Here is an 11328-nt window from a genome sequence, read left to right as displayed (position 1 = left end):
AGGATTTTAGAGGGGGAAGTGATTATTTATTCCAATCTATTCAACTAGACATAGTTGGCATGAATAGCAAGCCATATAATTAACTTTGTATTTACGATGTGGGAACACGGACCCAGTGGTGCATTGAAAAGTACTTAGAGTTGATTAATGCCGCATATGGCTCGATGACTTGGAACTGCGACCAAAAATAGAACTATTGTGACCAGAAGTAAAATTAATAACAGAGGGAGCAAATATGTAAACATATGCGTTGTGACGTCTTTCATGAGCGCTGGGGTAACTGGTGGCTATTCCAGGTTATTCCCCTGGCATGTATTTGTAATGATATCGTAGGCACATTAATGCGAGATGAACAATAATAGCGCAGGAAGTTGGTTGTTAACAAGGTTAGCATTGTAAAGCAACAAAAACACAAATTCCTACCCCTTTACTATTTACTATGGCAATGGTCTATAATTAGACAAGGTCTAAAGTCATTAAAACAAAATAGGACTTTGGTATAAATAGCTGCGAAATCTTTCAGGTTTGGTAAATTCTCATCCAGTATATCCAAGCATTCAAATTACAAATACTACTAAGCTAACAAACAAAATGAAAATTTCCACCATCTGTGTCGCTGCTTTAGCCGCTTTAGCCCAAGCCTCTCCAGTTAAGCATTCAATCAAAGATGTTAAATTAACTGTCGAATCAGATAACACTGAAATCAACGGAAAAGGATTATCAAGTCTTCACGAAGGAGCTGGGTTGAATTACTTCTTCTTGGGTGAAGGTTCCCAAGATTTGAAATACAATTCTTCTGATAAGCAATTGTATTTTGATGTTAGTGATGATATCAAATTCTCTTTCTCAGTATCCGGCAACTTTGCTACTATTGGTGTTCTCGAGCCTTATAAGGTCGAGTTTGAACACAACTACTTGAAGGTGAATGGTACAACTGATGGCTTCTTTGCATGTAAGAATGTCAACGACCCTTACAGATACTCTGAAAATTCATACGCATTGATGAATTATCTTGGCCAAACTGCTCCAGAAGGATGTATTCTGTTGAAGGTTAAAAACTCTGCTTAAAGTAGGTATCATTTAGTATCACAATGATGGCTTTGAAAATTTAGGCCCTGACTATATATTTCCATATGGTTTTTTCAATATACACTTTATTGTTAGGTACGTCTTTCGACGGTTGTATATACAAGACATGCATTTGTTTTGTTTCATATTTAAAAGACAACATTGAAGAAACTAATAATATCTCCGTTATCTTTTATATAATATGGAAAAGACCTTTATTATGCCACTTTAATCGACTAACTTCATTCGCAATTTAAAATATCTATCAGATACTACGAATTATCATTATAATACCATGGGTTATTTTTATTGTATTATATGAAACCACTAACTCTCTCCTCATTCCACCTATTTAACTTCTCTTTTCGCAAATGATATGACTTTCGACTCGACCTGAAATCTTTGATTAAGTTATTAAGCAGGTTTTCAAAAACCTCCGTACTATTTCCTTTGAACTCTTTCACCAATTTTTTTGATTCTTGGTCATTATCAACTATCACTTTATGAAATTTATTTTTCAAAAACTCCTGATTAAAGTTTGACGACAATAACTGGTATTGATACGTTTCCAAGTTAATAAATTCGCTATAAAGTGAGTTTAATTTTGCTATTTGCTCCTTTATTTGTGCACCTGTAGCATTATAGCTCTTCAATATACCACTAATTTCATTTAACTTAGTTATTTGCCAATTTAATGCTTCTAATACCGTCTTATTCAACTTTTGATATGCTGGCAATTGTTTGATGTACCCCAGTACTAAGCTGTGCAGTTGGGTGAATTGCTCAATAATTGATATCGGTAACGAATCCAAATATTTAGGCAATGGAAAAGGCTCTAAAGTCTCAAGGGTCAAGGGCTGTATTTGTTCCATTTAGGCTATATCAGTAGATTGTTATTCCACTTTTTGATATGGTTCTTGAATCAAAATCCGTATTTTGAGATCGCACGATTTCTGGAAGTCTGAAGATTCTACGGTGAAAAAGTTAATATGCTAATTTATGTTAATCTATATTAATCTATGTTATATAATTTACTTTATCTAGTCTATTCATTGTCGTTATTAAATTTGCTTCCTTAATTTCTTTAAGTTTTTTTCGTCTCTCTTAAGTTGCTGCAATTCAAATCTTTTGTTTGCCCAGTTTCTAAGCTTTTCGCCATACATATAACAGAAAATAGGGAAGGGTATTCCTAGTAATAGAGCGATGAAACCAAACATGGTATTGCCCCATCCGTATGTTAACTTCTTGTACATTGGCTGAGCAATTAAGGGCATAATGAAACCAAGAATCGACCTAAATACAGCAGCAGCAGCAACAGAAGACGCAGCAGTAAAGCTATTCATGTCAATAAGATAGTTCTGAATTGTTTGGAAAACTGCTATAAATGAAAAAGCAAATATAGCAGAGCCTATCGAAGGCATGATCCAATGCAATTGTTTTTGGACCGACCAGCCGTACCAAAATAAACCAATTGCAATACCAATACCCGAAGTGCAAAGACATGGTAATTTGTACTCGGGTTTTGGAACACCGCCATTTTTTTTAGTAAGATTTCGATAAACCTTGTCTATCATGAAAGTCCAAAAGATAACTCCCAATACAAATCCAATACCCATTGGAATATACATTAATCCTGTAACGCTCTTACTGAATCCATAACTGTCTCCATAAATGGTTGGATATGTAACAATCATGAGATACAAAAAGCCATAGGTGAACGCCATAAACGATCCTAAACCCATAATCATTGGATGGGAAATAAGTAACTTTAACGGTCTAGACATTGTGATATACATTTTGCCCCAAAACGTTTCTCCATTTGTAATTTCGTAGATAGTATGCAAATTCTCATTACCTGTTTGCTTTCGCAACTTCTTAGCCTTCCGCTTCAATAATGCTGGAGCATATGTCTCTCGGTAAAATATAGTTCCCAGGATGGCAACTACCCCATTAAAGATACTCAAAACATAAAAGATCCACCTCCATTGCATGTGGTCGCTGATAAACCCTGCAATGACTGGTGCAATAACAGGTCCTAATAATGGTGCTAAAGAAAACCCTGCAAGAGCAAAGTTTCTAGATTTGGCATCGAATAAATCAGATATGACTCCAGCCCCAATATTAATGGGAGATGAGCCAAATAATCCCCCAACAAACCTACACACCATCATTTGAGTGGTTGTTTGTGAAAATGCACAACCTAAGTTGAAGAAGAAAGACATCCAGATAGAGACGTCAAGGACAATTTTCCTTCCAAAATTGTCGTTTTCACTTAATGGGGCAATGAGTAATGGTCCTACTGCCCATGCTAAAATTTGGATCGATATAATCATAGATGCAACGACTGAAGAGGTGATTCCGAAGTCATTGGAAATGGTATCAATCGCAGGCGATGGCATTGAAGATGACATTGGTGACACTAAACAGTAAATAGATACAAACGCAACAAGATACATCTTGACCCCAATATTCCAGTTCCTTGGATCTTCAGGGTCGTCATGTCCGTCCCAAGTAATCAACTCGGGGTCTATGTCTTGAAACTCATCTCCCTTGTTTTCAACCGGCACTACCATCTCGGGTAATTCCTCATACTGGCTCTCTAAATCATCTCTTTTCTCATAGTAGGCCGAACGGTTATAATTTTCTTCTAATTCCTGTGTTCTATGGACCAACTCATCTAAAATCGACTTTTTAGTCTGATATCTTTGCAAGTCAATCTCATCACTATCCATTTCCCCAAAAATCTCCCTGGTCGAATAATTCGCCGATCCTACGGTTGTCATCGACTGGCCAGTAAAACTACGTCTTACTATATCTAAAGATTTACTAAGTGAAGATACTGACCCTCTTCTTGCCTTCTTTTCACCATCGTTATCAGAGTCATCGTATCCGGTAAATGCGACCGGTGTCTCAGTTCTACTGGATGAAGATGCAGATAACTCATTCCAAGATTGTCTATTTAATTCATCCTTTATACTAGAAGTTTCTGTCATAGTTTGAACGAATATATAGTATATTTTATTATATTAGATCATGTTGAATTGGATAAATCTTGATTTATATATAACTACACTAGTGAAATTTTTCAATTACCGAGTTTTTTTTTTGCAGCTTGATTCTCATAGTAATAAAATTTAATCTCGGTTATTGAAGGAAACGCGAAATTGATAGCGCCGTACGGGCCTTACGGATAATGTTTCAATAAACATATTCGAATTAATGAATATATGGATAAGTGAATAAGTGAATAAAGGAATGTTAGTAATAAATGAATCTATATATATACATATTAATATATATATATATAATGCACGAAACGCATTGAGATGTAAACAGAACGATTATATGGGATTCGGATCTCATGTAGCTTGCAATTTCATGGTGACAACCCAGCAACATAGCTTAAGTAGAAGACTTTGTAGAAATAGCATAGTCTCTGATATTCTAGCAATCAATATAAATACAATTATGAGCACAGATGCTGAGCATACTCTGAAGTTTAAAGTAGTGTTAATTGTTGAGGCAAACTAGTAGTTAGTAACACCTCCGTGACTTTCTGCATATTTAACACAATACTTTCTACTGGCAGACATGGCACACTTATTATTCATATCATAACCTCTAGGTTGGAACTTTGAAATGGCCAAGACCAAAGTAGATTCATCGAACAATGATGGCAAGTTTAAGATGTAATTTAACAAACCCTTGATATGAACAATACTGACATCACTATCAGCAGCTGACAAGGTAACTCCCATATAATCATTAAATGAAAGACGAATTGCTGTAGAATCTCTAGGAGCATTCTTAACAACTTTATGGGCATGAGAATCGATAATTTGTTCGTCGGTAGGTATTCTATCGAAGAACTTACGCAGGTACAGCGTGGTGTCCTTAACGACGGATTCGATCTCCCAATAAGCGATGGAATTTGGAATAAGGACGTTTCTTCCTTCACATTCCTTTGGTTGAGCCAGTTCTAACAAGTTTCCATTGTCGTCCAACTTCGGAATGGTCCAAGGAGGAACATGCGCATTAAAATCAACATATTCGGAGACGTCACTTAATTTATAGTAGAATCTATCTTCTTCGGGATTGTAGTCTTCAATTAAGATAATCATATTGGGTCTGTACATCGACTCACCACAGCCACATTTGTTGAGATGCGCTCTAGCCCAACCTATGTAAATATTTCTGTTCTTAGGCAAACGGTATTTGTCCAAAATATGATCTGGCATGAGGTTATCGAATGGTAAATCAACTAATTGAGTACCCCCTCTTAATGGCCCCACGTAATTGAAGTCCTCTTTCAGCGCCTTTTGTAAGAAGTCGCAAGTGGCTGTCTCAACATCACATGTAAGGATTTCCAATGGATCAATGGAATAGATAAAATTGATTTTATCGGCGTTTATCTTACTGATAAAAGGAGTCCAATTCTTCTCGACATACGCATATGGTTCCGATCTCTTCTTTAAGACTTGCAAATGGTTGGAGAATGGGAGATACAAGTGCATAACACGTTTAACCAAGTTATTATTCTTCATGTTGAACACGATCAATGGCTCTTCGAAACCTAACGAATTCTTTCTCAATAAAATTCTTGGGTCTTCGGGTCCAAAGTAGTACTTTCCACTTGGAACTTCCATTTGAACATCAAAAGATATTGGTAAAAAGCTTGGATATGTGACTTCTCTCGATCCTAATTTGGTTTCAAGAAGTGCTTCAGTAACTGAACCATCAGCATTAGTCACACTTCTCATAATTTTTTTTTCGTATGGTACAGTCAAGGTGGTCTCGTCCATTTCCACCCAATTCTTGTCAAATAATTGGATATAAAGGAAACTTACGAACGACTTATTCGGTATACCCGATGGCGTGTAGAGAATTCTACTCACCATGTAATGAAGTTCGTACTGAGGTAACCATACCGATGAACCTCCAAATCTAAACCACCGATGTTCCATAGGAATAGTGGGTTTGAACTTTTCGTTTGCTTCGTTAATCAACTTGTTGTACTCTGGACTCTCCTTCAATGTCTTTTGAACTCTTTCGTAGTCCGCAAGAAGAAACGCTTGTTTGCTTACATGGAACTCAGATTCGTATTCTAAACGCTTGCAAATTTCTTCCTCCTTGATTTCGAAGTCAGCCGGCTTTCCTAACATATAAGGAGCGGGATCACCGTACGATTTCATTTTCGTCTCCGTATATAACGCGTTGTCTGTCAACGCAGCATCAAGAGGAAACTTGTCGATCAAAGCTTGCTTATCACCATCTTTTGAATATAAAGAGCTTATCTTACTTAAGAATGAATTTCCTTTCGATTCTGAATTGAATGTGGGTCTAATCAGTTGGATTGAATTGTATCCTTTAAAACTATACTTGCTAGACGCCAGAGCAAGTACTAACAACAAAACAGCCAATGCAGCCAACGCTGCCATCACAAGTCTCAAATACCTCCGTCCATAATACATCTTGAATACTATGAACGTGTAATTCCACTATTTACTGCCTTTAAAGTTTTATATCAACTGTATTTATAACTTTATTAATAGATAAGTCAAAATATGTATAGAATCAGCCGTTATGCAAAAAATTTTAGCCACGCTTCGCGCAATTTTCTGATAGGCTCAGACGACCATATTACAGCAATTGTAAGTAATAATTATAAGCCATACGCGTCAAATTAAAGGTACCAGTACAACTATGGTCCGTAGGCATCCTGGCTGAAGCAAAAGACACAGACAGAAGTTTACGGAACCTTAAAGATGAATGTAAGCATGTGAAATAAAGCTGTATGCTTTACATAATATTATACGTGTTGGCGCATAACTACGCCGTAGGCTGTAGTAATTAATATTGGATTGAGATGTACTTGAGGTACTTTTCAATCTAATATCAGTAAGAATAATGTACATTTGAAGAGTGAATTTATATATGATACATTTTGTAAAGCGAATAGTAGTGAAATATTATGTAATTATAGGTACAGTTATATTAATACAGTTATAAAGTAAAATTATTGCAAGTTGGGAGCCGATTTTGATAACGACTCTTCGATCAAATCTATGGAGTTTTCCACGTCGTTAAAATTCATGCCGCAGCACAACGCTATTAATTTACAGTATTTGTGGAGTTTATCGTCTTTGGGGTATTTGGCGATGATTGAGTGAGGCGCAGGTTCTGCGGTTTCGTTGGTTTGAGACTCCTCTTTGATATTCTCTTTGTTTTCTTTAGTGTCCGTATTATCATCGTGCGAAGAAAGGGGCACCTTCAAATGCTGATTATGAAGTTTTTGAAGCAATTGCTTGTACCTAATGATCTGCGTTTGTAGTTCAAGCGATAGGCGAAGTTGTTCAGACGGATTTTCGTTTTCAGACGAAGACAGACTCGTCTCCTCTTTTGATAAAGTCGATGCTAGTTCTTCCACCCTCGTATTTTGCATCGCAGTGGAAATTTCTTTGTATTTTGCGAATACTTGGTCAAGCTGGTTCTTTCTCTGCAAGAATTGGAAACTTAAATCACTTATCAAACGATTTATCTCGTCCTGTATAATTTTATCCTTTTCGGTGTCAATTATGAGATTATCGCTATTGTTTTGATCATAGTCAGCCATGATATCATCAATCAAATACTCTAATTTGAAATACTGTAAAACGGCTCTTTGTGATAGTAACTTCTCGTGGCCAATGGCTTTTAATAATTTGAAGTGCATTAATAACTTTTCATCTTTCTCCGATAATTCCTTGTCAACTATGTATGCTAATTCTGTTAACTTCTCAGTTATTAAATTAGCAGTTGTATTCTGTAAATTGACAGCCATTTTAGAAAAGTACATTTGAGATTCAAAGCTTTGGGTGCTATTGTTTCTTATTGTTAAATTATTACCTTGGAACTGAGGATTCAAATATTTATACGCCTCCTCTTGTATGTCTTGAATTTCTTTAGAATCATCACTATTGGTATCCAATCTCAATACATGATTATGTGATGCCAAATATTCTTCCACTGTATAAGAAACCAAATTCTTCAAATGAAAATTGATATATTTATGATAGCTTATGAATACCTTTATGCATTTTTTGTTTAAGTTGTAAGCAACTATATGGAACGCTGTATTACCATCAATATCTTGGTGATTGATAAACTTAGCAATTAGTTCTTTCTTGTCATTGGGTGATAGTTTCTTATTATTGTCGTCTTCTTGCAGTTCCCGAATTTCCTGAAATTCGATTATTTTTGCAAACAAGCATTCCATATAATACCTGGCAAACCTTTCTTTATTCTTCTTGAAAGAATGAATATCGGTGTTTGCATTGATCGACCCTTCACTAGTGAGGTTATTTGCAGCAAGAGCAATATGATGTAACACAGTCCGTCCATAGTTATCAATAGATAGTATAGAATCAAAGAGAAGATCCAACAATGTAGGAAAGTTCTTCAATTGGTAAGAATTACTAAATTTCACCAAGAACATTAATGGTGTTTCTCCTCTGTTGTTTTTCAAATCGGGATTTAAAAAGCTTTCAAAAGTTGATAGTAAAAACTCAATCATTCCATTATTTGCCATTGAGCATGCCCAATGGAAAATGGTGTTCCCTTCATTATCGACCGGTTGGGTAATACTTATTTTAGACAAAGGTTGAGGGGGGTTTAATATCTTATCTGGTATATTGCTTTCTTGAGTAGATCGTATCTTATTATTTCCATCTTCTAAAAAGTAATTCAATAAGTTGGTAAAGTAGTCAGCATATATCGAGTCGTCTTTCATTGAATTGGTATGGTTATTAGCGTGATGGTGGTATTGCAGGAGCCCGTAAGGGTCATGAATGGACCCGTTAAGATGATTATGATTTTGATTGTGGGAATGTACAATTCTCTCAAACGAATTTCTAGGTGTGCCGAATAATTCCCTTCCAGTCATTAATTCGTCATTATCATCATGGTGGATGTTTTCTTCCTGAGCATCAATGGGGGTTCTATTGCCCATATCCTCATCACTACTCTTATCTGCCAACTCAAGATCTTCCTTATTCGCGCTCATATTGCTTGCCATTATTTGCAATGCATCTTGTTCGGTGTCTTGTCTAGATAAGGTCGGATGGCCCAACGACTTTTTTGTATTGAAGGTTCCAATGCTAGGACCAGATTCTGGGATTGTTCCTATAGGGGTTGTGTCTGTATGCTGTAAAGCTGGCTCTACATTATTTTTCATAGGGACTCTTTTGGGTCTGCCTCTCTTTTTTGGTGGCTCTCCGGCCAAAGACGTCAAGCTCTTTGTTTTTCTTGCGTGTGTGGTCGTATTCAGACTATTGGCACCACCAGAGGTATTGTTAATACTGGATTGCCTCTTGGCTACGTTCGATGCGGATGCATGGCTATGTTTTGGCGCTGGTGGTGGAGTTTCCGATTTTCCTTCTATGTAAGTAAACTCAAAAATGGGTCTCAAGGTATCAAACACCCCGAAGTTCTTTGCTATTTCTACTCCCAAATCTAACGGAACGTACGTTCCTTGATACTTCCCATAACCCCCTTGCACCTTTTCATGTGTCCCCGTTTGTACATCTTTTTCCAATATCCTCGTTCTTTTGGCTTTAGGAAATTTGGCAATTTTTAAAATATGGGTGGCATTTATCCATGAATCCAGCTTTCTTCTCATTATAGGCCCTTCCAGTGTGACAAATTCGAACACTGGCACATTTGAATACGTCGCCGAGTAAATTTGTGTATTATCACCCATTGTATATTACTTGACTAACGTTTTATAATCGAGGTAGCTAATAATTACTTTAATCAAACACAAATTATGATCATATATCAATGAATGTATAATAGCTCAATAGAAATTGTTGAGTTCAAATACCTCTTAACGACGATATCGTTATTTAATTAGTTTCTAGTAATACCTACTTATGGAGTATGTTTTCATTTTATTTGGTGATGGAACTTTTAGATGTACTAGGTTTTGTGTAACAATATTACATACTATCAATACCTTCTATACATATGTTAATACAACAGTTTATTTAACGATACTAACTATATGACACTATACAAGGCGAGGCGAATATGTAGGGTGTGATTAGGTGATAAGGAACACGTTCTTTGGTTATGCAGTGGAGTTGCGAGTATTGGTCACTACTCATCCGATTATGACCTTGGCTATCCTGTAAAGCATCAAACTCAGTACCACGGCCAACAAAATACAGACGTAGACTATATATTTAACCAAATGCTTCATGGTGAGATTCGAGGATTGATCTTCGGTCAAAGGAATGCTGACCACATGTTCTGCGGCCTGGAAACAGACTTCTCTGCGCTTTATGATTTGACAGTCTGAGTCATCAATGTCCCTCTTTAAAATGGCCTTACCAAGTAAGATGCTAGTATATTGTTGTAACGAAGGATCGAACGTTACAAATGCAGTGTCAAGAATAATCAGTTCCCTTTCAATTCCGCCAGTGATTTTTTCGATTTTACGCAATTGTTTGATGATGGTTGGAGTGAGTTCTTTTATGGAGCTTACTTCGTCTACTATGGTGGTCAACTTGAATAGGTACAATGCCTTGACCATCAGTTTTTGGATAGACTTAGTTTGGCTCGACAAGAACGGTATTAAAAGTTTTTTCAAATTATCAAAGGTGTTGAAAAACACATCGATGCAGTTCAAATTCTTGTTTATCAACTCAAAAATTTCGTTCAACGACTCAACGCAGAGCAAACATATCCTTTTGACCTCTAACTCGTAGCTTTTGTCTTCCCAGTTTCCCTTCTTCGTGCTGTCGCCCTGTAATTTGTCACCAAGAAGTCTATTGAAATCATCTTCTAATTTCAACAAATTCAACCGAGTCCTATTAGTCATAAGCGTAATATCGTCATAGTTTGGTACTTTTCTTAACAATGTGCTGTATATCGTAATGATATCACTGTATAAATGTACAATTTTTTTCAGACTCATCAAAAATTTGTACGATGCATTATTTAAACAATATTTGAATAATTTCAGATGTGCCAATATTAAATCCTTCTCTGAAGCATCTAGCTCATCCTTGTCTATGCTTATTCTTCTGTCCCCCACCGTATATGTCATTATATCTCGAAATGAGCTAATAATATATTGATGTATCGATGATGGATTCTGATGATAGGACGAATTTCCACGTGAAAGCAATCAACATCGCTAAAAATTCGATTATCTTACGAACAATATATGCAAAACACAGAGAATATACTACAGAACAAGAGATCTAATCGAATCTAACA

The 11328-nt window shown here is 36.2% G+C and overlaps 6 protein-coding genes across 6 annotated transcripts; 1 reads left to right on the top strand and 5 right to left on the bottom strand.

The window, feature by feature from the left end:
• Positions 1-591: 591 nt before the first annotated feature.
• Positions 592-1068, top strand: AC631_02932 (uncharacterized protein; the record flags this gene model as incomplete). Its single annotated transcript, XM_015611761.1, has 1 exon — positions 592-1068. One exon carries the CDS (start codon positions 592-594, stop codon positions 1066-1068), a length of 477 nt encoding a protein of 158 aa, XP_015467402.1.
• A 314-nt stretch (positions 1069-1382) lies between these two features.
• AC631_02931 (ESCRT-I subunit protein) lies at positions 1383-1940 on the bottom strand (the record flags this gene model as incomplete). Its single annotated transcript, XM_015611760.1, has 1 exon — positions 1383-1940. The coding sequence occupies one exon, from the start codon at positions 1938-1940 to the stop codon at positions 1383-1385; it is 558 nt and encodes a 185-aa protein (XP_015467401.1).
• Positions 1941-2129: 189 nt separating this feature from the next.
• Positions 2130-4061, bottom strand: AC631_02930 (uncharacterized protein; the record flags this gene model as incomplete). Its single annotated transcript, XM_015611759.1, has 1 exon — positions 2130-4061. The coding sequence occupies one exon, from the start codon at positions 4059-4061 to the stop codon at positions 2130-2132; it is 1932 nt and encodes a 643-aa protein (XP_015467400.1).
• Positions 4062-4595: 534 nt separating this feature from the next.
• On the bottom strand, positions 4596-6539 carry BMT7 (Bmt7p; the record flags this gene model as incomplete). The annotated part of the gene is made up of 1 exon (XM_015611758.1): positions 4596-6539. The coding sequence occupies one exon, from the start codon at positions 6537-6539 to the stop codon at positions 4596-4598; it is 1944 nt and encodes a 647-aa protein (XP_015467399.1).
• Positions 6540-7084: 545 nt separating this feature from the next.
• MBP1 (transcription factor) lies at positions 7085-9805 on the bottom strand (the record flags this gene model as incomplete). The annotated part of the gene is made up of 1 exon (XM_015611757.1): positions 7085-9805. The coding sequence occupies one exon, from the start codon at positions 9803-9805 to the stop codon at positions 7085-7087; it is 2721 nt and encodes a 906-aa protein (XP_015467398.1).
• A 402-nt stretch (positions 9806-10207) lies between these two features.
• AC631_02927 (uncharacterized protein) lies at positions 10208-11155 on the bottom strand (the record flags this gene model as incomplete). Its single annotated transcript, XM_015611756.1, has 1 exon — positions 10208-11155. The coding sequence occupies one exon, from the start codon at positions 11153-11155 to the stop codon at positions 10208-10210; it is 948 nt and encodes a 315-aa protein (XP_015467397.1).
• Between the last annotated feature and the right edge of the window lie 173 nt (positions 11156-11328).

Source organism: Debaryomyces fabryi, assembly GCF_001447935.2.
Source record: "Debaryomyces fabryi strain CBS 789 chromosome Unknown contig00057, whole genome shotgun sequence".
NCBI classification, from domain to species: Eukaryota; Fungi; Ascomycota; class Pichiomycetes; order Serinales; family Debaryomycetaceae; genus Debaryomyces; species Debaryomyces fabryi.
The sequence above is the reverse complement of the archived record's forward strand: the minus strand, read 5'-3'. Positions and strand labels throughout refer to the sequence as shown.